This window comes from Nannospalax galili, unplaced genomic scaffold, assembly GCF_000622305.1.
Source record: "Nannospalax galili isolate Female #2095 unplaced genomic scaffold, S.galili_v1.0 scaffold255, whole genome shotgun sequence".
Classification (NCBI taxonomy): domain Eukaryota; kingdom Metazoa; phylum Chordata; class Mammalia; order Rodentia; family Spalacidae; genus Nannospalax; species Nannospalax galili.
The window spans coordinates 3,566,273-3,593,942 of NW_008338999.1; the positions used below are offsets into that span (position 1 = coordinate 3,566,273).

The window sequence follows — 27,670 nt, forward strand, 5'->3', positions numbered from 1 at the left end:
TTACTAATGAAATGAAGATCTTTTTAAAAGTTTAAAACCTCATTTAATTTTATGTCTTAATGGGTTTATACTGAGTACAATATTATATATCAGTAATAATTCAACTGTAAACCTAAAAATTTACCGCCAATTTTGAAAGAGTTGCAGCCTACTTCAGAAAATTGTTATTGAATACGTCAATGCTATTGTCATGAAATGTTTCTTCTAAGTATGTGGTCATTAAATAAATAATTAAAAAAATAAATTCAGGCAAAAGGAGAAAGTGCCTTGAAGAGGGAGGAATGTATCAAATCAAGACCTGTCCTGGAGTCTCCCCCTTTTAATTTTTTAAATATGTCTAGGTGTGTGTGTGTTTGCATGTATGTTTGTGTGTAAGCATGCATTTGCAGGTCAGAGGTGAAGGATAGGTGTCTTCCTCCATCAGCCTCTGCTATGTTTATCAGACAGGGTCTCTCACTGAACCTACAATTCACCAACTGTGCCAGACTGACTGACCAGAACACACCAGGAATCCTCCAGTGTCTGCCTCCCCAGCAGGGGGAAATCACAGGTGCCCACAATTGCACCAGTTTTTATATATGGGTGTTGGGGATCAAATGTAGGGCCGCATCCTTGTGAGACAAGTGCTTTCCTAAGTGAGCCATCTTCCCAGCCCTGGATGCCTCACTTCAATTACATGACACATTCTGACACAGTTAGCTCATCATATGCCTCGGAAATAATGCTGTTTCTCCCAGACTTGATAATTCCAAATTGTAGACATGTTTACCACACTTAATAACCTTCTGGGTAACCTGTTGTGAGCAGAACCTGGATAGTGGCGAAAAGATACGTGGCCAGCTCCTCCGCTTCTGATGTTCATAAGAATGATTTCTTCCTGAGTCACAACTCTATTCCCAATGCCAATTAAATATTTACAAAGCACTTAAAGAACGCCTCTGACTGCTCATATGAAAACAGAAACTCATGTTCATTTCAGTCAGCAGAAAGTTTTCCTCTCTCAAAATAAAGGCCTCTGAGTTTAATTCAATTCAATGACTTGAGTAAAAGGAGAAGGGGTGGGAGCCGAGTACCTCCTAAGCACAAAGTCCTGCTTCACACACAACACAGAAGTAAACTTCACAGCACTAAAACACTGTCAGAAATCACAACATTTCATCTTATTTAATTCATACTATTTCCTCTGGGTTTAAAGGCAAAATGAGATTCAAAGTACTTACCTTTTAAGCATTAAGCTTTTTTTCATCTCTCCTTAACATACCACAATCTATCTTGTTATATAAAGATGCAGTATTTTCTATATATTAACATATTACTTTGCATTTATTCATTAGGTTTTTTGAATGTATTTTAACATAAAGTTCCCATTTATTATACCCCAAAATAAAAATAGCATCAAAGTCTTTTTGCAACTCCCAAAACACAGTAAAGGAATAATGATCATATGCTAAAAAATGTAAAATGCAATTTGTGCGTGCCCCATTTACTACAAAATCACTATGAACAATGCATTTTGTATAGTATATTGCCCCAGGGAAACTGGATCAGCATCAGGAATGAATAAAGAACATTGCATTGGAAATCAGCTAATTCTGCTTCACTGCTTTTAAAAACTATTTGTCATGCTATTACTTCCTGTCAAGCTCATAATGTAATATTTTCCTCAATAAAACTGAACAGTTGCTGTAATTTCAGTTTCCCTCATTTTCCACTTTTTAAGCACTAAATATTTAAACAATGTAGACCTGCAAGTCTCCAGCCAGTCATCAGATCCACGCCTCTCCCCTAAGGTATAGCAAGGATGCTGACAGGACCCATTATGTCATGCTGAACGACACAGTGGCAGCTGTTGGGGTCCTTACCTGCCCACAAGCCAGGCCCATTCCTCTCTCTCCCATGCCATGTGGACACGATAAATTTAATTCCAGGGCATCTACTCCGGAAGCCTGTAAGATATGGGATGAAAGTGAGAATAGCCAGAACTTTATTCCAAGTAGTTCCCACCACTGATAACAGACGTCACATTGCCCAATTTTAAACACTGTGTTTTCCTACCACACCTACCACACCTGCCTTCTCAAGTATACTGTGACTCTCAAGTTAAGATGCTGATCACAACAAAAATAAAATGTATCCTGATGGCTTAAACTCATTGCCCTCTCTGCTTTATATTAATATATAATTCATAATCTTAAAAAATTAAGCTACAAAATTCATTTTGTGCACTCATGTGTGTATGTTTGTATGTGTGTGGGTAGGTATCATAGCCCATGTGGTGGTCAGAGGACAACTTGCAGGAGTCTGTTCTTTCTTTCCACCATGAGTATTCCAGAGATCAAACTCAGGTTGTCAGGCTTGGCAGCAAGCAGCTTTACCCACTGAACCAATCCAAGAGTCCCGATGTTCTTAATGTTCATGTTATTACAATAAGAATTCTGTAGACAAGAGATGTGCAACATAGGAGGTTAAATGACAGGCTTGGTTATGAAGTGCTACAATAGAGATGTGAACTTAGATCTGTTTGGGGTCCTCTGTATTCTTTTCTAAACAGCTTCTATTCCTGTAGAAGCAAATCTTATTAATTGTGGGTAACATATTGGAAGGCATCATGCAAAGAAAAATGGAGTAGGCTACCAAAGATAAATGAACAGAATTTTTAAAAATCAGACTAAAAAATCAATTATATCATATTTAAAAACAGCCTATAATAAAGAGCATGAATAGTGATTGTTTTATGTGACTTCAATAACTAAACATGATTTCTTCTTATTTTAATCTTGAATTCCTTTGTGAAGAAGTGAATCCTTTCAAAATGAATAGTTCAAAGTACTCTGGAGCATTAAAAAATTCTTGAAATGTCTTCTAGGAAAAACTTAAGACATTTTTCAGATGCTGGGGAGAAGACTCAGTGGGTAAGAATGTTTTCTAAGCAAGCATAAAGACTTGAGTTTGAATTCTAAGCATCCATGTCAAAAAACTGGGTTTGCTTATGTGTACCTATAACCCCAGAGCTAGGAGGAGAGAGACAGAGACAGGAGGTCCCCAAGGAATCCCTGAGTAGCTAGCCTAGCTGAAACAGCAAGTGTTCAGTACAGCTCAGTGAGAGACCCTGCATTAAATGCACAGTGATAAAGACACCTGATATCCCCTCAGGCCTCTGTATACATGAAGGGCAACCACACACTCACATGCATAGATTGCACCACATACACACACACACACACACACACACACACACACACACACACACCAAAAAACCACAAAAAAACAAAACCAAAAAAAGCCCTCACTTTTAAAATTTAATATAGGACCCTGCGGGAGGTAGAATACAAGTCTTACAATATTTTACCTACTTCTAGAGTTTCTCCAGCATATTTTTAAAGTGAGACCAGTTAGAAATTGAAACAATTTCATAGTACTATAACATATGAATTACCTCACAGGAAGCCTTTTATTAAAAGAAAAACGCAAATAAACAAAAACCCTAATATTTTCTAAGTATACCAGACTGTTCTTTAGACAGCTGTTTCCTCAATCTCTCTCTTTGCTCCCCAGTAGTTTTTCTACTTCATAAATTTTAAGCATGATCTTAACAAACTTAACTCCAATTATTTCTCAGTTGATTTTCTAGCCTATCTTTATTCATTAGTCTGCTTTTCCTTCAGCACATTTGTGAAAGTCCATTTGATCATTTGCCTACTTTCAAACATGAACCCATTATGGTACTTTGCTACTCTAATCCAATTTTGAAATGCTTCATGTTACTTGACAATTATTGCAAATCGTGCTGCTTTCTTCCTGCTGGTTTTGTACTAAGTATAGACAAGACCCAGACTATTGAACTCTTGAGTTGGGCTGCTAAGGCGCGGGGAAGCTTTGGGTGAGTCAGTGAACCTTCCTAGACCGAATCCAAGCACATGTAAACTGAAGGAAATGTGACCTGTCTCAAAATCACGCCACGTGGAAGGGACCCACGTACTTTAGATTACATATTGAGATTATATATAATATATACTTTTCTTATTTTGTACCAGTTTCTTTAGGCGCTTCCGTTAGACTTTTTAATTTAGCAGATGTGGCAATTAATAGCAAATCATTGTCACTTTGGTTTAGTAAATTGTGGTGGATTGAATGAGAAATGTCCCCTAAAAGGCTCAAGTATTTGAATACTTGGTCCCCAGTTGGTGGCACTGTTTGAGGAAGTCAGGAAATCCTTAGGAGGTGTAGCCTTGCTGGAGGAAGCATGTCAGGGAGGATTCACTTTGAGACTTCATAGCCTTACCCCACTTTTAGCTTGCCCTCTGCTTTGTGATAGTAGTTAAGATGTCAGTTTCCTGTTCCTCCAGGACAAGCCTGGTCCATGCCTCCCTGCCATGATGGACTCTTATCCCTCTGAAACTAAACTCTTTCTTTGACAAGTAGGCTTAGGCTGTGGTGCTTTATCACAGCAACATAGAAATAACTAATACACAAATCTTTAGGTGGTCCTTGAATACATATTTACATTATGCATATCTCATTGCAAATTGACAATTAACCAATGAGGCAGATAGCTAAAACTGATTGTAGTTACAATATAGCAGGATAGTTTACAAGGCCCTTTGTGTATTTTACCTTCAAACTCAAAACAATTCCCAAAGTTAGTATAGATCATTATTTCTATTTCATAGTTGATAAGCCAAAGCATAAAAGGTTCAAATATTCTACCTCATAGGGTCTAGAATCCACACTTTATGAATTCAGAGTCTGTGTCCTTACCTACTTTTTGAAATTGGTGTATTGTTATTAACATATTGGAAATCATGTATTTAAGCAAAATACAAGTACTACATCTTTTCTTTCATTTGTAGCTCCTACATTTTATATTATCACATGAAATTGTGTCTGAATATATGGCATCAAAGTATAAAACTGTGTAAGGAAATGAAGGGGACTAATGGGAGGCAGAAGGTAAGATGATGGACAGGGTGGAGAGACGTGTGGTGGAATATGGGCAAAGTACCTTATGTATGTTCATGAATTGTCCTTATACAGCCAATACTATGAAAAACGAATACACACCAATTAAAAAAACTCAGAACACCCCATGTGGATAGTCAATTGCACCAATGAGGAAGTCAATTATTTGAGGGAGCATTTCCTATGCACCAAAGAGCTCTTCAGTGACAGCGTTAGAGCTTGAACTTCTGTTTGAAGTCTGAGATTTTTCCTCTCCATTGATTCTATGTTTCCATTAATATCTCAGTATGTACAAAACCACAATTCTGTGAGTCATGTATGTAAGGGTTACCTAGCAGATATCAATGAACAATCAGGGTAATTGCTCACAGATATGCCCACAGGCCAACCAAATCTAGAAAATTCTTCATTAAGACTCTCTTCCTAGGTGATTTTAGGTTTGTCAACTTGACAGTTAAAACTAACCAACACAAAATTGCAATGAAGTTGATACTATATAAGCATAAACAAAGCTTTCCCCTCCCCTCTCTCCATAAATCCCTTATCTGGGTTCCATCTACCTGTCATCATATTATCTATCTATTCATTCAACTGAAACCTCTAACCTGCCTATTGTCTGTATGATTAAAAGGATTTAAGGTAATTCATGCAGCCTTACTTGATCAATACTTCAGAGGGAAAAGACAGGTAAAAGGAAACTATCTTGAGAATTTCTTGGACTATTGGCAATAGTATAGTTTCTAAAATTCCATGAATAATCTTCCCACAATTCTTAAATAAGCCATGTTAACAAAACCCAAACCCTGTGTATGATATGCGCAACAAAAATCAAATACAAAGCTCATCTCTTTCCCTTTCCTCACCTCTCCCACCCTTTCTCTTGACATCTTGACACAGCCCAAAAGTCATTGGAAGGGACAGAGATGGCAGAAAAACTTAGGGAGGGGCATCAGAGTAAGAGTGTCTACCTCGATGGTTGCTTAGTGGGTGCTTCAGCCCTATGTTAAGGGAAGGCTTCCATAGACAGAGATGGTAAAGGGCACCAAAGCAGAGCAGGTAAGGGTGGGGCTCTCCCAGCACACAGGTATAATTATTGGATACTGTCTTAATTTATTGTGCTAAAAGATTGCTCGAGTCCCGATGATTTTCTCAGTAATGCTTTCTGACACCTTCATCTAGTCTCAAGTAAACATGGAGATATGGGTACCCTAAGATCTACTCTTGCCTGTCACGAACCTGGAGCAATGTGCTATCTTGGGTGCCCTGGAGGACAGGCTAACCATTGCTTTTCATCTTCAGTAGTGTGTCCAGCCCCCAGTTCCATCCTGTGCTGCTTACTGTGCCTTTTCACTATATGATGCAAACCTGGCTTCCAGCTTTTGTATTTTGAGCTTGCTACAACGAGTTTGGTCAATTATGCTCGATGCCTGTGCCTCTCTAGCACCTTTCTTGTCTCATGTAACCCTTACAGTCAGATCCTTCTCAGTTGTCTATTTATACATCTGCAGTTTTGGACCTAAGTCACCTCAAATTTGTGGGTGCAAATACAGTACCATTTTTTGTTGGCTGTGCAATGGTTTTGCATTTGTTACATGGCAATACTTAAGCTCTGTACTTCTGTCTTGCTTCTTTCAGTGAATATTTGTTGGTGGGTCAATAAAGTTATTGCAAATACACTTGGTTGAAAGGGGAGGGAGACATATCAGGCCACACACAATCTGCATGCTTCTTCAAATTTGATGGATTTGTTTACCTCCTACACGCATCCTCTTACAGCTTCAGTCACTATTTCTGTCATCACATTTATTCTGTCAGCTCTCACGTCATTCCTCAAGATGAGACTTGAGGCTCATCACAGCCTTTCCTGTCCCTGTCCAAGCAGATCTCTCTCTCTCTCTCTCTCTCTCTCTCTCTCTCTCTCTCTCTGTGTGTGTATTTGGATGAAGCATCACATTGCAGAGCATGGGGCCTGACTGCACGTGTGGCACACAGCTAACCAGAAAAGATGAGAGCAAGGAGGAATTCCTCTTCCCTACACTTCTCTTAGCTTTAAGGTTCAAGATGATCCCATAGGGCACTTGCTCTCTCACACACCTGGGTAATCTGCCCTGTTCCCTGTTCCCTTGGGAAGCTTCCTCAGGCTCTCTAATGCATCCGTCTACATTCACTTTCCCTTCTGCCCTAGTTTCCCCACTTTTACTGATTGTACCCTTCAGTAAAACCTTTTTCCATTAACTATGACTCAGTCTCTATTTTCTAGGCTAATACACTCCAAGAAAGAAATGAACTTGAGTTCTATCAAAATGCATTCAAGATCTATTTAAGATCTATTAGTGGAAGCTCTCAGTAATGACTCAGTTTGGCATGCATCTGACTGCATGGTGCTGAGATGATATCTCGTTCACTTTGTTTTGGCAGGCCAGGAACTTTACACATAGGGTGTTCGTTACAAATCATCTTTTGCATGAAATTGGAATAACTTATCAATGTTTTGGAGAAAAGAAGAGAGACTATAAGCAATTACCTGGATCAAGATAACTGAACAAAGCCACATACAACTGAGTTTACCAAAATTTCACCACACTGTGAAAACTCTACTGAAACTGCTTTTCTTCCATAGTGCCTAAAATCTATGGCAATTCAAGCCAGGCTGATGTAAGTATAATAAAATACTTCAAGTGTGGGTACTCTGTTAGAATACAAAGATTTAGTTTATGGATCATTTCATTTCCAGGAGAAAACAAATCTTCTCCAAGAATATGAGGCTGATAAAGAAGACAGACTAGGCAGGCAATGGCTTTTACATGTACCATGTAGTTGAACTTAATTTTTTTTTTCCTTTTTCTTTTTATTTTATTTTCTATTTTTAGTTTCCCTGTAGCCCCAGCTGTCCTGGAACTCACTATGTAGACCACGCTGGCCTTGAACACACACTTCCTTTATTCTTTGAGAATTTCATATATGTGTAAAATGTATTTTAATCAAATCCACCACCATCCCTCCCTCCTCCCCCGCCACATCACCCATCATGTCTCCTCCTTCTGTGAGTCACTGTGTTTGTGTGATGGCTCAGTGAAAAAAGATGCTTGCTGCCAAGACTGATGACTTGAGTTCCATCCCAGGTATTTACATAGTGGAAGGAGGGAACAAACCTCCTCAGTTTATACACACACACACACACACACACACACACACACACACACTGTGGCACACATGCCCACATGTATACATATACAATAAATAAATGTAGTAAAATATTTAAAAGAATAAAGAGTCACTATTTTTATTCTTATGAACATACCCTTCAAACATATTAAAACAGATTTTCTTACAATGGAAGGACTCACAGTAAAATAAAAGAACAAAAATGTTTTCTGAGTTGTATATGCTGCTTACCCCTTTAATTCCAGCACTCTGGAGGCAGAGACAGACAGATCTCTGTGAGATGGAAGACAACCTGGTCTACATAGTGAGTTCCAGGCCAGCCAGGGCAACAGGGAGTCTCTGTCTCAAAAAAAGTTATCTATCCATCCAAAGTTACTGTACTATCTGACATGTCCATTTCTTTGGAGTCAATGATAATAGGAAATCACACACCGGACCAGCACACTAGTGTGGCAAATGTTTTAGGATTAGCAGACGCCTAGATACAGTTATATAGATTCAGTGTCTATACTTTTTCATGAAGTTCATCTCCTTTGGGTAGGTTGATATTTTTTAAATTGGACCATAGGAGCTGAGGAAACCTACCATCAGCCTTCTACCGTATCTGAAAGCAGATAAGACACATGTGTGACAGCAGAACTGTTACAGCACTACAAGATCAATTATAAAGAATGAGAAACTATTAGAGTTTAAATTGTACAAGGAGGAGGCGTGATGGTTAACTTCCATTATCAACTTGAATGGAGTAAGAAATGCCTAGGGTCATTAGGGAAGCACAGATCTGGGCACCTGTCTGAAACCAATTCAGAGAGGATTAACTGAGGACCCACCCTGAAGGTTGGTGACAGTTCAAGACTGAGTAAAAAGGAAAAAGAAGAAACCCTGCTTATTCCCACCCCTGCTGTTTCCTGATCCATAGAGATGTGAATAAGCAGCTTTCCACTGCCATGGACCAGAACTGGTCCTGCAAGCATTCCTTCCCTACCAGGACAGACTATATCACCTTACACATAAACCTTTAAACATTTGTTCTCTTGAGTTGCTTCCTGTCAGGTATTTTGTCACAGCAATGAGAAAAGTAATCAATGGAAGGGGTGTCATTATTTCACTGTTGTTCCACCAGAGCCTGCTATGCTATTTTACTATTTATAGTAGACATTTGAGATCATATGAGTTTAAAAAATGAGCCTGGACACAAATGTGTTCATCAGGCATAATAAGTTTACAACATTAAGTACATGTAAAAATGTCAGTAATGACTCAGTTTGGCATGCATCTGATTGCATGGTGCTGAGATGGTATCTTGCCAGGTGTGGTGGCACACGCCTTTAATCCCAGTACTCAGGAAGCAGAGGCAGGTGGATCTCTGTGAGTTCAAGGCTGGCCTGGTCTACATAGTGAGTTCCAGGACAGCTGGGGCCACAGGTAGACCCTGTCTCTAAAAGACCAAAAAAAAAGTGTTACTGGGCATGTAGGGCATGAGCTGTATCGAACTTGCTGCTGCTGCTGCCTGCCCTCCAATGGGATGCAAAGACTTGAGGGCATTCCCTTCATACCATACCCTAGTCTGATCCAGAGTCAACATTATACGGAAGGGTATTGGTTTAATTGACAATATATACAGCTCAATCTTCTTGATATGGAGATGTGTCAGACTGTTCTGACTTAATAGAAAACAAACATTTTTTTCCTTCACTTTTTTGTCTTTTCTTTCTTCTTACTGGTTTTTGTTATAGAGTAGATAGAAAGCAATACTAAATTGAACAATATGGAGTGTGATAATATCTGCATTTGCTAATATGTTTATAATGAAAGACTTTCAACTTTTCAAAAATCATCCATTTAAAAATTAGTGTCCATTACTGAAGAAAATATTTTTTTTAAGTATTTTATTCTTACAGAAAGGCAGAAAAGCACGCAGCATGATAAAGCCATTTATCATAGTCAGCTTAAAATTGGCAAAGCTCATGCCAAGCACGGGCTCTGTGAAAGATTTCATGGTCAATTAGGTAAATACATGTATAAAACGGACCCAGCACAGAAGATCACAAAGCCAATTACAGATCATGTTTAATTTCACCCCCCTAAGTCCCAGAAGTAATTTTTCCCTTCACAGTTTTCAAAAAATCCAAATAAAGTGTACAATCAACATTTTTGAACACTATAGAGAGCATTATAATATTTTGTAATGTCAGGTCATTTATTTCAGAAGTCTTGTTATGCTCAGTTGTCAGCATGGCTGAGAGCTTTCAAGACCCCCAGCTAAGAGAGTCTCACCTAGGTTGCTGGACAGCATGAGAGACATAAGTGTGCCATTTTAAGGATGTATTTTTCTATTTGCAATACAAATTTGAGGCACATAGTTAGTTGTTTGCATTTGTGTAAGATTCAATTTATATTATGGAATGCTTGCTGACGCATGTTCCATTCAGCACTATTCTGTCCTACCACTTTATACATGTTGGTATTCAAACTAGAACAGTATTAAATGAACCTTTTATGCTTTAAATATTCAAGAGTTTTATATTCAAAATTTCTTCTCTTACTGTCAAACTAGTTTGCCTAAAGGCAAGGTAAGATCAAGTTAGACTCTCAAAGGTAGAATTAAATTTTATCATGGCATCCATCATAATATACAGTTTGCTTAATATGCAAATAGAGTCTATGGATTCAGAGAATAAAGGAATTTTAGGTACTGTGTGAAATCCAAGGGACCGCTTTTATAGAATAGATTCCTTTTAAATTTACATTTCCATCATTTTAATGAAAACACACGGTAAACAAATTATAATAGAAATGTTTTAACTTACATTTTCAATTCAATTCTGCTTCTGAACTGTATTATTTTTCCTGGCAGCTCTTTACTTAAAACTAATAAAAATGGGAGAGCAGAAATTAAATAAATATATACTAAAGAAATTTTTACCTCAGCCATTTTGGAGAGTTCCATCCAGTCGTTTTTGTTGTAACTGCACATGATGCTGGCGATCACAATCTTTACAGACAGAAGAGAGAGAACATGAGTTCAAGTGGTTATTTATGCCGCTTCACCGAGACAGATTAATATCTGTAAAAATGCATTTATAATGGCAAGTTACATTATAAAAATTAATTTACAGTCTGTTGAAAAATAAATCTCATTAGAAAAGCAAGGGCAAACACAGGATGCCATTTGAGGCTTCAGACATGTGTAAGGGTATTCTCCCTTATTGTCATTGCAAACCACCGGGATTCTGTGCATGTGTTGGAGTGGGAGGGAGTATGTGTAAGTATCAGAGGTATGTGGGTACGTGTGTGTGCAGACCTGTGCAAGGTGGATAGGGTCATGACTTTTCCTCTGCAGTTTCACAGAGCTGCTGGGGGCAAGCCACATGAAGCAGGGTCAGAATCCTGGAGAGAAAGTCCTAAGGAACTATTGCATAAAGCTATGAAGGTGAAACCTGGGTTGTGGTAGAGGCTCTAAGATGTTGGAGATGCCAGAGTCATGACACATCTGCTAAAGGCAGCATCATACATGGAATGAAACCACCTTGAGAGGAATGTAGACTTCAGACAGTAAAGCTTGAGAGTGGAGCCATATAAGGCCTTTGAAACCGAAGCCCCTGGTCCTGGACAGCATGTGGTTTTTGCCCTGCTGGTTTTCTGTCTTGCTTTGATACAATCTTTCCTCACAATATACATATTCCTTTTAAAATGGGAATATGTATTCCATGCCATTGTCTGTTGGAAATATGTAATTTGGTTTTTCAAATTTGTTTTTATTGAATTTTTGTGTGTTTCATATAAAACATCTTAAATGTTCTTAATCATCGATATACCCCCATTGTTTTTTTTAATTCATAAAGTATCACAGTTAAGAGACTGACTGGAGTCTTAGAGGAGACTTTGGACTTTTGAGCAGTATTGAGTGTCATAGACTATGGTAACATTTGAAGTTGAACTAAGTGTATTTTGCATCATGAGATGGCTATAAGCCTGTGGAGTCAGGGGAGGATGGTGTGCTTTGAATGATGAATGTCCCCATAGGCTCATGTATTTGAACACTTGGTTCCAAGTTGATAGCACAGTTTGGGGATGTTCTAGAACGTTTAGGAGCAGCACTAGAGGTGAGCTTTGAGGGTTTAGAGCTCTGCCCTACTTCTTGTTCTTTCTCTCCATTTCCTGTGTGCAGATGCAATGTGACCTCTCCACTTCCTGCTCCAGGTTCCATATGGAACTACAAGCTAAAATAAACTCCTTTCCTCCCTACCTTGCTTTTTGTCAGAGTATTTTAATCACAGCAAGAGAAAAGCAGCTAATACAGATGGGGCCATATTGGAAAGAGTTTAAAGCATCAGGAAGAGAAGCTGTTTTCAAAGTTGGGTTAACATGAATCTCTTGATACACTCTAGCATCTGTGGGAGCTATGATTGTTCATCAATTTTTTTCTACAATAACAGATACAGTATTTGGTATAGAGAAAGGACCAATAGAATGAATGAATGGATAAGGTCAACAAAGATTTCAGAGAAGGGAATTGCTTTTAGCTTGTGCGTTTAAGAAGATTAAGTAGAAATGAGTATCATGTATTAGAGAAGAGAAAAATACTATCTGGTGCCATCAGTCTTGGTGATTGAAAAATTCAGCAAGATGGGTCAACTCAATTGATCACACATGGACATTGTCTATGAATTGCTCAGGCCTAAATGATACATCTACAATGCAACCTCTACACCTAAAGGCTCATGGAACACAGAACAAGGGTATTGAAGAGGACACTGTTTAATCTCTCAGTTCTCAATAATGAAGCTTCCTCATGCAGCAGAGCGCTAGAAATACAAAAGTTCACAAATAGCCAAAGTGTAGAAATCTGCTGAATGCTTCTCTTTATTAAACTTTTCCCACCCAAGGCTCAAGGACCATTAAGGAAGAGGGGGCAGAAAGATTGTAAGAGCCAGGGAGGAGATGCAGGACCATATGGAAACAGAATCCTACAAGCTCCTGAGAATCTGCTCATATGAATCTATGCACAGGTCCCATGCAAACTCAGGCAGACAATAACCCAGCAGAGAACTGGGAAAATGAACAGCAGACCTCAATCTTATCTGAAGGAATGTTGGCAACTGATTGGCGCTAGATGAAGAACTGATCTTCCTAAAACAAGGGACTCTAGATAGGCTGACTAGACTTAGTGTACAGACTTACACCATGGAACGGCTGGGGACACTGACAACCCAGTGAGCCTTAACCAGGATGACTGAGTATATGGGCTCCAGTCAGGGGTTATAAAGATGATTAAGATTGTTTGAGCTGTTCTGTATGAAACACACAAAAAAAATTCAATTAAAAAATGCTGTGGAAAGAAAAAGAGCCACTAAGGAGGAGTAAAGAGATGTGATGTACGAATGTTGATGACTGGGAAAATCACAGACCATCAGTTAGATAAATATAGAACAATGATGGGGCAGAAAGCAGGAGAAAGAGCAGCTGTGGGCAGATTCCAGAGAGGTAAAAGTAAAACCCAATGATGAATAGTGGAAGGACATATAACAGGCTTCATTTCTGTTGTTTTGATGAAGGGTCAGCTTCTGTCTGCAGAGGCTATGATTTCCCTAAGAATGTTTGTCCTGCGGTCTAATTTCTAGGGACCAAAAGAAAGTCTCTCTCCACACTTCATTTCCAAGCAGCAAAGGATCTCTATCCAGGTTGTGTACCTTCAGTGACCATGCTGATTCTCTCCTTTCCAAGTGGTCTAATTGTTCAGGGATGCCTGACAGCTCCTCAGATAGAAAAAGGACCAGGGAAACTATGAAAAGGGACAATAGATCTTCTAGGGTTGGGCCTAATAGCTCCTGGTATGGCCCTGTGTAGCTTGAAAAGTACGTATTCCTCCAAGGGGTGTAAGCCAACCAGGGGCGGTGTCTGATGTGGAAAGTTAGCTGCAGAGAGTTAGCTGTGGAGAGTTAGCAGCATGGAGAGAGATTGGAAAGAATGGAGGAGGAGGTGTGTGGCTGCTGTGGTAAATGGCCAGGGTGTCCCACAAGCATGGAAGTGAAATGGGGCATTTACAGACCTGAGGCGAGACTGCTGGCCCATGGGGCGTGGACAAAAGCTAATGGAGACTGTGAGCAGGGCACAGAAGCAACTGGAATGGGCACCGGGCTGCACTGCTCGTTTTCTTTGTAAGTCACCCCACACTCCCTACCATAAAGGAAATCCCCAAACTAAAAATGTCTTATGTTAGTCTGTGAGCCTGGGGCCTTGGGAGGGAGCTGCCCAAGAAGGGAAAAGGGAAGAAAATTTAATACGACAAAATCGGTGTACTTGGCAGCATAAACGAACCACAGGACTCCGGGAAGAACTTGGGGATGTGGGCCTTGGAAAGCAGTGCGGTTCTAGTGGCAGCGTCTGGTCAGCTGGGTTCAGATTCCCAAATCCAGAAGGGGAGAGGGCAGCCAAAGCCCATACTGCTTAATGGGGTTAGCGAGTCACATGTGTTATACAATGGATTATAAAATATGTAACTAAAAAGTTGCTGGCCATGCAGAAAGGTGGGCCACAGCTGTGTTGTAAATATAGGGAAACAGCCCAGTGCGGGTATGTGAAGATTTTTTTAAAGGTTATAGAATGATTAGAAAAACTTCTGCAGGCCTTGGACACAAGCAGAGGACCCAGAGAGGTGGCATGGCCACTTTGCATAATAAAAGATTTTCCCAAGGCAGAGGAAGCGGAAGAGCCTAGGGAGGTACCGAAGGATTCAGTTTCAGCCACAGAGCTTGAAAGAAAAAAAAATGGGACATTTTAACTTGTGTAAGGTCCATGGACTCAGGAAAAAAGACAGATAATAGTGAAAAAAGAAAAGACCTAAAAGTAAAAGTAGCTAAAGCTGCCCCTCAGAGTCAACCTTTGATACAAAAAGAGGGAAAAGCTAACGATGACTCTAACCAATGTGTCAAACGTGTCTGTAGAATAACAGAACACCCTACAACAAGAGATATAAAAAAGACCAGACAAAAGAAATGGTCTGTTTGGGTTACTCTAAGACAAATGTGGCAAGACTTATGTTGAGCCCAAATTCCCAAAGAAAAAATTGATAGAAAACCAAATTTGATACTAAGGAGTTTCTGAAAGGCTTTAAAACCAGAAGAACAGTTTACAAAAGGCATTCAAAGGATAAAAACTGTCCCAGCAGTGGTTAAGGACCCCCAAAGCTTAAATAAGGTACATTTCTCTCCTGAGAAAGGCTATGCTAGGGGTGGAGGCAGTTTTCCCCACCAGGGCCTCCCCCAGCAGCCAGGTATGGTCAATGGAGAGATGACAGATAATGGCTACAGGAGGCAGACCTGCCTGACTCCAGTAAACAACAGGTTCAGCAGGGACAACAGAAACCCCCTGCCTCTTTATCCCGGTGCAGGGTTAGGCAACTAGAGCCAGCACCTGTAAGTGTATCAAGAATAAAAGAATATAAAGAGACTCTATGTAAAATCCCCAGGATTCTGAATAACTCCAAAGGGATAACTAAAGATAGTAAAGAACTAACCAAATTAATGCCTCTTGCCCATGCTATGGTACCTAACAAAGATATATGGAGAAAGCAATTAATATGAATAGATAAAACCTTTCCATATTGTGTTAGACCTTGTCTATGATTGATTTAATATATGATGTTAACCTTTGAGTGTTTTACACACGTGAAACCGATTTGAAAGATACCTGAAGAAACAAAGCCCAGCTATAGCTATAAGATTCTTGGGAGTTTATGGTTGGGTAAGATCTAAACAGAGGCTCCCAAACCTAAACAACTGTTTAGAAAAACTACAGTACCAGAGGTAAGTTGCCCCTCTATGAGCTGTTGATCAGAGAGAAATCCTAGAGGTCTTCAAATTAACCAAGGCTATTGTCACTAATGTGGGTTATACACTAGAAAGGTCAGTAAGGCCAGGTTGCTGAAGATACTGCATGATGTGAATGTGGGAGGAGAAGAAAAAATGGAGCTGAGACTAAGCCAAAACCTCCATGCCACTGGATGAATGGTTTTCAAAGTGCCAGAAGGTGCTATACAGATGGTTGGGGAAGAAAGAATCCCCTATGATTCTACTCAATGATAGACCCTGTGTGCTTTACACCATGGGCATGCCAAGCAATGCCTGCAAGTGCAATAATGGCTTAACTAACATACTTACAAGTGACAAATTTCTAATTGGATAAGGCCCGCTTCTAGGAATAGAACACACACTTAGTACTGTACTCCAAGCCAACCTCCTGTGTCAAGAAAGGCTACAGGTCACAGTGGGGAAGCTGTTGCAAGTATACTGTTTAATATCATCTAGGCATTTGTATGCACATTCATATTTGTTTAGATGTGCCCATGTCCTTCCATTTATCTTTATAATCTGAGATAGATCAACAGCCATGTCTTGAAGACAAATGATGGGGAAGCCCAAAAGAACACTATCTTGCCATGATACAAGAGAGATCACCCTGCATCTGTCACCCCTTCCAAGGCTCAGAGACCCTTGTGGAAGATTGGCAGAAAGATTGTAAGAGCCAGAGGAAGGGGTGTAGTGTAGCTCGAAAATACTTATTCCTCTGAGGGGTGTAAGGCAGCCAGGGGCTGAGAGTTAGCTGCGGAGATTTAGCTGCGGAGAGTTAGCAGCATGGGGAGAGATTGGGATGAAGGAAGGAGGAGGTGTGTGGCCTTGTGGAAAATGGCCAGAGTGTCCTGTAAGCATGGAAGTGAAATGGGGCAATTACAGACCTGGGGTGAGGCCTTGGGCCCACAGGGCATGGGTGAAAGCTAACGGAGACTGTGAGTAGGGCGTGGAAGTGATTAGAATGGGCTTTGTAAGACACCCCACACTCCCTACCATAAAGGAAACCCCAAAACTAAAAATGTCTTATGTTAGTCTGTGAGCCTGGGGCCTTAGGAAGGAACCTCCCAAGAAGGGAAAAGGGAAGAAAATTTAGTTCAACACCCTGCATTGCAGGGAAGGAAGAAGGAGGAGGAGGAGGAGAAGAAAAGGAGAGAGGGAAATGACCAGAAAGAGGAAGAGAAGAAAGAGGAGGAAGGAGAAATAGTAAAAGGAGAGGGAGAGAAGGAGGTAGAAGAGGATGAAAAAGAGAGGAGAAGAGAGTTGAGGGGGAAAAGAGATGGGGAAGGAGAAGGAAGAGGAGGAGGAAGAGGATGAGAAGATGGAGGGAAGGAGTAGGACAGGGAGGAGGAGAAGAAGGGGGTTGGAGGAAGAGCAGGAGAAGGGGGGAGGGGAGGAGGAGTGATTGTTCCTTCATTTGAAAGGAAAATCAACTACACTGATCCTGGAGTCAGGTGACTTTCCTATTGTCTTCAGTGTCCTCAAAGCAGAGGTTAAGTAGACCCTGGCAAAGCGTGCTAAGGGTTTAGGGAACAGACAGAGCCCCCTGACTTGTTTCTATAAGGCAAGAGCAGAATCAGATGCAAAGTCACAGAGCCAAAAAGCTATTTTAGTGAGTGGATGACTATTTCTGCTGTGGTGAAACTGACAAGTAATAGGCTTGGATTTTTTTTAGACAATTTTATTGCTTAAATCAAACCAAGATTAAAAAAAGAAAAACAAAAAGGGGGACACCAGTTCCATTGAAACCACCTCTAAACATGATAAAACACTCTCCCAATTTTCATTGCCATGTATGTAAAAAGTGATTGCTTCATCACTGCAGTTACACCAAGACACACACATATCCTCTCCTCCCATTCTTTCTCACAGTACAGGAGAAGACAGACAGCAAGGGAGACCCTGCAGGTAGGATACAGCTAGGCAGGTGGGCTGACGAGAGAAATCCACTGCTCAAGGAAACAGTGCTGCCTACTACAGACAGCAGGTTATGACAGATGCTCTCAAATGGGGACTAATGTGGCTCCTCTTTTCTAAATGCCATCTTTAATTCTGAGAAAATTCTATTTGCTTCAAATTTGTATTGATTGTGCCAGTATTGATTAAAGTCATCACATGCCCTATAGGCTGCTAGGAATCACAAGGAGCTGAAATTGGGTTGGATGAAGATAAATAAGCATCAGTCACAGTATTGTCCTAGACATGCAGCACAGCATCTCTCAGACACCTGTGGACTCAGTGCCTGCGTGTGACCTGTGACAGCTTCTTGGTGGGATGGAGTGACTAACTATGGGTTGGAGAGATACATTTCTACTCTGCAGGCAAGCTCTAGGCAGCCAAGTTTTGCCCATTCCCCTGTTCTTTACTTTCTTTAAATAGGTTCTACCTTCTTGCCCCCAAACGATGAGAAAGAACTTCAGGCTGGGCTAACCACGGTGATCGGTTGGTGACACTGCTCTCAGCAACAGCCTAGTACAAAAGGAAAAGTTCTTCTTACTGATCCCTAAATTAGAAAGCAAGTGTGTTCCAAGTCTCCAGTGTCCACTGACTCCTCACTGAAGTACTTCCTGACTCTGCCCAAAAAGTGATATATGGGGCAGGCAGGATGGACAGGGGGACATGTAGATGCGAGGAAAGGAAGAAAGAGCCGTGATATAAGGCTGGGGCCTCACGAACGCATCTGCACTAAATCTTATAAATGCTACTCCACCACTTAAGTTCATAGTTAAATGATTTCTGTTGCTTCCAGTTTTAACAGTCGATGCATGTTAAACAAATATTGTCACTAAACTTTTAAGAGAAATTACTGAGCAATTTATTTTTCACAGTAAAAAGGAGAACATAACTTTATAAATCATTAAAAACATGATTATTAGGGCTACGCTATCTAGGTTAATAGAGTGCTGATTTAGCATCTGTAAGTCCCTGCGCTTATATTCATAAAATAGGATAATTTGTTTAAATATCTAAATATCTTTATCTAAAAACCAAAGGGTGTCTTGTAAAAATATACAGTGGTCTTGTATTTCAGAGAAATCATAATGACTGAAATATTATCTTACTTTTCATTCAAATAGACCTGGAGTTTCTCAGACTCGAGCTAAAAGATATTAACACTAAAAAGAGATGGAACATAATTTAATCTCTTTTGATGATTAGAAAGTCCTTTGGTGTTTGCTATACTCAAATTTTAATCAAGTAAAAGAAGAGGGGTTATTTTTTTCCTACAAAAAAAGAGAATTGATGGATATTGTACATGGTGAAATACCATGCAACGTAACTAGCAGTGAATACCCACTGATTCCTAAATCAAAGTAATCTTTTCCTATATCAAAATTGCAATTAATTTAAGCCATTCTATGTGTTCCCTTTTTATAGGTCATATTTTAGAGTATTATCAAATGAAGTAATAAGTAAAAGTCAAACACTACAGAATATTTGAACTTTGCCCCACTCTACTTCTTAGGATACTCAATCTTTGGGGGACATTCTAACAGTGTCAACCAAGCAACTAACAAGCAAATTCAGCTCCTAAATGTGGCACAGACAGCAGGAGTGTTAAGACGTTGACCTAAAGTCTCCATTTAGACAACATTCAACTGCATTTCCTGAACACTTACTATATGCCAATAACCATTTGAACTCATAAGTGACAAGAAACAGAAAGAAAAAAGATCCCTGACCTCATGGGGTAAGGAAATGTACACGGGCCAACCTCTAGGTCAGAATTATTGTTCTAAAGATAATAACAGGAAAGCATGTCAGAGAATCACTGGTGTGTGCCACTGTATCTGAGGGACAGTCAATCAAGGGCTCTCTAAGTTGAGAGCTGAGAGATGAGAAGGCACCTCACTTTAAAGGATGGAATGGGGCATGAAAGATGGCCTTCTAGGTAGAGGAAAATGCATGTAAAGCCTGAGGTGGGATGAACTTGGAATGTTCAAGAAGACAGAAGGCCTCTGCAGTTGTGGGTTCTTGACAGGACAAAAATAACATGAACAAAAATGAGATCTAGCCATAGATCCAGAGGTTTGGGCCCCTGTGGGAATTGAGGTTTTATTGCACTTGTAATAGGAGGCCACCACAGAGCTGAAAAGCTGGAGATAAAATGGCCTGGCTTATACTTTTCAAAGATGCTTTTGATCACTTCATAAGGAAGGAACTAAGAGAGATAGAGGTGAAAGCAGGGAGACCAGTAAGGGTGAAATGAAATGGCTTGCCTGATAGCTACAGAGGTGCAGAGCAGTAGTTCTGAGCTGGTGCCCACACAACTGACAAGTGCTTAGATTCAAGGGGACACAGAAAAGGTAACATTAAGGATGATTCTTAGGTTATTAACTTGAACTTTCGAATTTGGGGATGTAAGCAATTTATGGATAGGGAACGAAGCCTAACAGAGAAATGTGTGCGGGAATATAGAGTTTCAACTGTAATATGTTAACTGTGAAATGTCCAGGAAATATTGTAGTAATGAAGACACTGACTATGCCCCGGGTATGTGTGTGGAGACTTCACTGAAGAGGTTAAGGATGAAAGTGTAAATTAAGGAGACTTGAACATATGCCAGCATTTACAGTCAACCAGCTTGGTGACTGCAAAAAGAAAGTGGACCTAACTGGATGAAAAGAGCATGGACTCACTTGGAGCCACAAGAGAACATGGTTTCATGCCAGAAGGAAGTGTTCCAAAAGGTGAGGAGTGAACCACTATGATAAATTCTTCCGATACTTCGATTAAAGGTCAGTGAAATGTCCACTGAGTTTCACAACACAGAGACTGCTGGTAACTATTATAAGGTGGTTTTCAATGAAGCAGTAAGGGTTCAGGACAGATTAGAGTGGCTAAACAAACAGAATTTGAAGACAGAATTTGTTAGCTGTTTCTGTGATAAAATATCCTGATAAAAACAACTCAAGAGAGAAAGGGTTTATTTGGCTCACAACTCCGGTTACAGTTCAGCATTGTGGAGAATTCAGGGAAGCAGGGGCTTGAAACAGTCAAATCACAGTCAAGAGTAGAGAGGAATGAATTAATACGTGCATGCTTACTAATGCACTTCCCTCTCTCCCTCCTGTTTATTCAGGTGTTCAGTCCAGGGCCCAGCCCATGAAATGGTGTGACCTACGTCCAGAGTGGGTCTTCCCACCTCAGTTAATTCAATTAGGAAAATCTCTCATGCTGGAGAGATAGCTTAACCGTTAAGAGCACTGACTGCTCTTGCAGACGACCTGAGTTCGAGTCCCAGCACCCACATGGCTGCTAACAACCTTCTGTAACTCTAGATCTAGGGGATCCAATGCCCTCTTCTGACCTCTTCAGACACTGCATGACCAGGGGGCACTTACATGCACAGAATACACTCATGCACATAAAATAAAAATTAAAAATAATGAAACAAAGAAAAAAGAAATCTCTCACAGGCATACCCGAGACCAACCAAGTCTGGACAATTCCTCATTGAGACTCCAGACTGTATGAAAGTGAATAACCATCACAGATAGCTAATAGAGATGTGAACAAGCAGTGAAGGACTGTGAGAAGCCCAGTGAGAGGCCAATTTAAGGGGCTGTATTTGAATACTTTTTAAACATGACTGGAATGATCTAGAAGATAGTATTGAGATGGGATAGTGATGAATTAGGAAGATATGTTGGGAGTGTCCTTGGGCGGGTAGGGGCATTCTGGGACATCCTGTGTAGTTTAACCTGGTAGAAATGAGAGAAAAAATTGTAGGTGTGACAGGCTAGTAGATTTGGTGTGAAAGAGGTGAAATCGTTCTTGCAGATATTTAAATTCTCTTTATAAATAGGAGGAGAGGTCTCTTGAGAGTATAGGGAAAAGGGGCAGAGACAGAATGATGAGGAAGAAATGAGGGTAAAAAAGAAACATCCAAGAAAATGGGAAACGAATCTACTAGATTATGGTACAAATATTAGCCCCCAAAGGCAGGAATATTACTGAGTGGTGACAATATTTTGGCTAAGTAAGACTAACTAGTAAACATGAATGTATAAGACAATTTACAGTCAGAACTCATTATTTGAGCACAAAATATAGGCGTTATAGATTGTCTTAGAGTCTAGATCTGTTTTACAAAGGTTCTTTTTAGTGCATCAGTCATTAAAATTTAATGAAAGAACATTCTATACTGAATTGTGCTTTGTAGACATTGCTTTTAAATTGGTATTCTTCAGATAGGTATGATAGTGGTTGTTTATAATCTTGGCACTCCAGAGGCAAAAAGAACATGGATTCAAGGACAGCAGGGGCTACAGAGGGGGATGCCCTTTCCAAAATTAAGTTTTCCATATTTTTTTAAGTTTCATTTTGTTTAATGAATATAGCCATAGAAAACATTTATGCCTTCTGCAAACATTGAACTTTCATTAATTATTAAAATTTTAAATCATTATAAAATGTCAGCTACACAAAGACTAAAAATAGGTACACACACTTTCTAAGAAAGAGGTGTTAAATTGTTTCCATTAACATCCTTTACATTTTAAAGTCAAGAATCAAAATTCACAGTCAGTTACTTTCAATTTGATAATTCAATTACATTATAGGATAAATACAATGATTTTGTCAAAGTAGCTCTTAAACCAAATTACAACAAAGTTTATGTCATAGTAACTAAGGTGAAGATTACCCTAATATTTTCAATTTGTTACAAGCAAGGTTGTCTTGTCAAATTCCCATTGACTTGAAGTCTCTGCTTTGAAATGCATGCCATCAATAGTGCTTTTGTATTCTGTAACTGTGCTGTGTACTACATTGGAAATCCAGTCAACAATTCAGCTGCAAGACAGCCTAAATTTTTTAGTAGGGAAAAATTTCAAAGTGACAAAGGTGAGCAGTTGTAAATTACAAGTAGCAGAGTTGGGTTTTGTCAAACAATTTAACCAAATCATTCCTAACACCACTGGGATTATATTGAGGAGGGAGCGCCAGCATGGGACAGGGATTTCCAAAGACATCGAAACTAAGGAAATACGCTTATTAAATATTAATCGATGTACACATTCAAATGTTAAATGGCCTTTCTGCTTTACTTCAAATATGGTGAATGTGCTTTGGTGCTGATTTCCTGGAAGGCACATTGGCTATATGATCTTTAAAACTTTTAAAATTTTCCTGGTGTGGTGTTGCACGCCTTTGATCCCAGCACTTGGGAGGCAGAGGCAGGAGGATCTCTGTGGGTTCAAGGCCAGAGTTCTAGGTCAGCTGGGATTACAGGGAGACCCTGTCTCAAAAAAAGACAAAAAAACCTTTAAAATTTTTATTTGCTCATTATTTGTTTAACTGTCATCAAGGAGAATAATATCCTTATAGGTTATCTAACAAGTTGTCTTGGCAAAATGGCTCAGCAGGTAAAAGAGCTTGCTGCCAAGCCCGATGACCTGCGTTTGATCCCCAGGAACCACGTGGTGAGAGAAGAGAACCAAATTTCACAGGCTGTCCTCTGACCTCCACATGTGCCCCAAGGCACTGTGTGTGCACGCATGGCACAAGTGAATAAATAAATGTAACAAAAAAAGTTAATAAAACAACTATCTTAGGGGTCATCATTTTGGGGGGTTCTTTTAAGGTCCAGAAATGGCCTCTACATAAAACCATTTCTAACATGGAAAGTCATATTTAAAATTAAACAATTTGGGGGGGGGTTGATAGTGCATGCTTGCAATTCCAGCATTTGAGGATGAGACAAAACAAAACAAAACAAAACAAAACAAAACAAAACAAAACAAAAAAAACCCAAAAAAAACCTCATCAAGTTTGAGAGCAGCTTGGTCTAAACAGTGAGTTCCAGGCCTACCAGGGTTGCACATCAAGACCCTGTTTCAAAAGCCAAAAATCAAGAATCAAAACATGAAAATTAAGTTAAACAATATACATGCAGTTTCCATTAAAATCATCAGTAATGTTTTCCACCAAGAATGCAAGAAAAATCCACTGTGGGACACTCCAGGAATGTCCTTAACTGTCAGTTATTTTTCCCCTTTGCATCACCCCTCACTGGATATTACCTTAGTGTCTGTGCCCAAATGTGCCTAGAAACCCCTAGCCACAGTGATGACACCAAACACATCAGTCTGGATGTTTGCTAGAACTGTCTTTGGTACTGCAGTATGCTAAGCAGTTCTAGCTTCCTTAAACCCCCTTCTTCCTGTGTGTGGGAGACCCACCACCTCTCATTTCCTGTTCTCTGTGTTCCTTGCTCTGCTTCTTCCCATCTCTTAGAAGTGGATTCTTACAAGCACCGTTTTTTTCTTCTTCCTCGTTGTGTTATGCTTCATACACATCCCTTAGATAGAATGTTTCCAAATACCAATTGTATGTAGAAAACTCCTAATGAGTTCTCACCAGCATTTTGAGCCTAGTACAAGAAATCGATAACCCACCAACTTCTAGCATGAACATTTAACTTGCCTGAAACCAAACGTAAGTTTCTTTGAGTTTGCTCCTTTCTCTATAGTAAATAAATTTGTGATCTACCCTTCCAGCATAGATTTAAAACTAGGCAGATGCTTCCTGTGTTTATCTCTCTCTCATGGCCCACATATAATTACCCATCAAATATTCTCTAGCCTAATAGTTCTCAAACTTGGCTGAGCAATGAAACAACATTGCTCAAAGAACTCCAGGATCCTAAGTTAACTTGTATGGGAGTCTACTTTTCAAATATCCTATGTTAGTGTTCCCAGCTCTTCCTCCTGGCTCTCTGTTAAGGTCTCCACCATTGCTTCCTTAGGCTCTGGCGAAAATCCCTAGCAGTTGTCCCATTTCCAACTTCAGTCTAGGCCATCTTCAAGATCATTCTAAAGAGACACACCTCCTCATATCACACCCAAGTTTCAAAACCAATACCAGTGTAAAATCTACTTGTGGTATCAATGCAAAATGTCACCCATCGTCTCCTATGTTTGGACACTTGGTTACTCAGCTAGTGTTGCATGTTTGGAAAGGTTGTGGAATCTTTAGGAGGCATAGCCTCACTGAAGGAAGCATGTCTCTGGCGCAAGCCTTGAGATTTTTATAGCCTGAACCCATTTCTTGATTACTCTCTGTTTCCTGTCTGCAGACAGCCAGAAGACCTCAGGCTCCTGCTGCCATGTTTCATCTGCCAAACTGTAAGCCAAATAAGCATTTCTTCTAAGTTCCTACTTGTCAGGTATTTTTGTCACAGCAATGAAAATAATGGCTAATATAGTACTCTTTGATAGGATATATGAGACCATCATACAACTTTCATTCTGGCCTCAATGAGTTACTTTGCTGCCCAAGGGCAACATGGATTCAGCATTCTTTTCACCACACATTTATTTCTTTTATCTGAATAAAGAAGTGGTTGGTATCTGTGCTCTAGGAGAATGAGGCACAATAAAATTGAAAATTGATACAAAGACAACTGAAGCCACACTAACCAGGGTATAGTGAAGTCACCAGGAAAAGGCAGCATAAGCAGTTCTGAAATAATCTGTGGATATTTATTGGAGATTGTTTAGAAAAAAAGCAAGGGTACTGTAGGCAGTCAAGGGGCTGAATGATGGTTTCTAAAGACTCAAGGTCTTAGATTTGAATTTTAGATTATTCTGTATAGAGAATTCCTAGTCCTCTTTTGGATGTTGTCTCTGGGAAGCTTTGCCTGTTGCCCAGTCCTCCACTGAGCATGTTAGCCACCCATTTTCTAGATCCCTTGTGATCTTTTTCTCTTTTTTTTCTATATAGCAATGAATTGTTTATATATATATATATATATATATATTAATTATATATATTTTAATTATATAAATTTTGCTAGCTCCTAGTAAAATACCTTGTATGTAATTGGGTATCATTAAATACTTGCTCTAAAGGAATATCAAAATAGCTGAAAAAGGAATCCCAAATAATGCATATTCTTATTGCTATTTGTAATATCCATATTTAAATCCACTTCTACATCCAATGAGAGAAAGATACACATGAGGGGGTCAAGAACCTCTTGTAATTTCTAAAGTATATTATGTCAAAGAATTATAATTCACTACTTTGTTTTTGTCTTTAGACTTGAATATACATTTTCTTAACCATACATTAACTCATCCATTTCCCACAATAACATGGACTTATAGAATCTTTTACTGAAGACCTTATCACAAGACACAAACAATTCAAGTTACTTTACTGGGTCAAATTAATCAATAGCAGAGGCAGGGATTGAACTCTGAGCTTTGAGTCTGAGTTCTCTCTACTACATCAAGACTGTATCATATTGATTTCCTATCCTTTCAATTTACATTAGAGATTGTGGCTAATTTTATGTCCCTAACCTTCTTGAGGTAGATTGAAAGAGAATGTTCCTTTATCAGCTTGGATTTTATAACCATTCCCACCAAGATAAAAGTTTATTTACCCAACCCTGAATTGGACTGACTTTGTGACATATGTCTATCAACAGATGTCTGCAGAAGTAATGTGGCTGAGCCAAGTCAAGGCTGGAAGAAACCTGAGACCGGAACTACTCACTCTCTTGATGTTTCTATTTGCTATGCTGATAAGGCTGCCTAGTCTGCTGATGGATGAGAGAGACCACATGCATTGATGAGCCATCAAGTTTATGCCCTTTTGTCCTTCTTAGCCCAGCCTGTGCCTTACTCCCTTGGATACTGACTACAGCGCAGTGAGACCAGCTGGGACCAGAAGAATCATGTAACTCAGACCAGTTGAACAAACTGCTAACAGCCATGATTATGAATTAAATTAATTATTTGGGTCCAATCCTGGGATGTTTCGTGATGTAGAAAAAGTTAACTCTTGTCACTTTTATTGAAATACAGCAGCAAGAGCTAACTTATGTAGTATTCACAGGAGTTCTGCGTGTCATATTTCACATGCGTTCGTTATCTCTAATCTTTAGAGCAATACAACATAGACATCCTCACATTTTGTAGATAAGGGGAAAAATTGCTTTTACGGGTTAAGTAACCACTCGTGTGCATGTCTAATAAGAACAGATACAGTGTTTGAATTGCCCAGCTGTAATATTTTTGTTCTGAATAATTTTTCTGTGTTCCTTAATCACACATTTACAGAAAACCTATGGGCTTACATTCACAGATGGTGAGCTTTATTCAAGGGATGTCAATTTTTATTGTGTTAATACTTTGATGCTAACCTCATTTCTGTTCTTAGTCAATGGACTATTTCAGTAAACACCATTTAAGCTACAGGCTAATCGAAGTGCCTAGGAAATCATAAAAGGGAAGAATAAGTCATTATGAACCAGTGAGGTGCTACAATGTCTCCTGAACCTAGGGCTGAAGATAAGGTCATTTTGGACCTTGATAATGTGGCCTGAGGTTACCTTGTTTCCTCTTATCTTCACACATCAAACTGAATCCCCTCCACAAACTTTGCATATGTTACCTGAGGGCTTCTTCTCTTTGTTTGCTTCTTCCAGCACTGCTTGCCTCTCACAGACCTTACCCCCCAAGGTCTAAGGACTAACCTGTACCAGATAGACTCACTCTCTCACTGGAAATTCTGGTGTGGAACACCTGCTTCTAAATGAGTTCCTGTCACACTACAGGTGCATGATTTTTATGTACTTCTTTTTTTCTTACTACCACTGTATTCTCTTACTTTAGTCGGTGGGAGAATACAGCTATGTCTTTCTGATTCTCTGCCTGCTGTATCTGTCCGTTTCAGACAGG

At 39.6% G+C, this 27,670-nt stretch overlaps 1 protein-coding gene across 2 annotated transcripts in view; it reads right to left on the minus strand.

Moving 5' to 3' along the window:
- Window positions 1–27,670, minus strand: part of Dpyd (dihydropyrimidine dehydrogenase) — a 978,758-nt gene that overhangs the window by 308,551 nt on the left and 642,537 nt on the right. For both annotated transcript variants that reach the window (XM_008833683.3, XM_029563832.1), the window contains exons 15-16: window positions 11,051–11,119; window positions 1,863–1,946 (exon numbers count right to left, since the gene is read on the minus strand). In XM_008833683.3, coding sequence (XP_008831905.1) covers window positions 1,863–1,946; window positions 11,051–11,119 — 153 coding nt within the window. The remainder of the gene's footprint in view (window positions 1–1,862; window positions 1,947–11,050; window positions 11,120–27,670) is intronic.